The following is a 219-nucleotide window of genomic DNA, read 5'->3' on the forward strand; positions in this document are numbered from 1 at the left end:
GCTGCCTCAGCTGAAGGCTCCGGTTTGTGCCCCGTTCCCCTCCCCGGGGCTGAGCCGGCCGTTTCCCCCACAGCTGCGGCGCTTTACTACCTGGCGGAGCTGATCGAGGAGTACACGGTTGTCACCAGGAGAATCATCAAGTACATGATCTGGGTGAGTCCTGGGGCTGGCAGCGACGGGCGGCTCCTCCCCCAGCCCCTGTGAGTCCTGGGGGCGCCG

The 219-nt window shown here is 66.7% G+C and overlaps 1 protein-coding gene across 1 annotated transcript in view; it reads left to right on the plus strand.

Moving 5' to 3' along the window:
- Positions 1-73: 73 nt before the first annotated feature.
- The window catches only part of TEX261 (testis expressed 261), a gene marked incomplete at its 5' end in the record, with an annotated part of 2,504 nt that continues 2,358 nt past the window's right edge, over positions 74-219 (plus strand). Inside the window, one exon of the mRNA XM_010131667.1 lies at positions 74-153. Within this exon, the coding sequence (XP_010129969.1) occupies positions 74-153 (80 nt within the window). The remainder of the gene's footprint in view (positions 154-219) is intronic.

The sequence above is a fragment of the Buceros rhinoceros genome, unplaced genomic scaffold (assembly GCF_000710305.1).
Source record: "Buceros rhinoceros silvestris isolate BGI_N320 unplaced genomic scaffold, ASM71030v1 scaffold28122, whole genome shotgun sequence".
Taxonomy (NCBI): Eukaryota; Metazoa; Chordata; class Aves; order Bucerotiformes; family Bucerotidae; genus Buceros; species Buceros rhinoceros.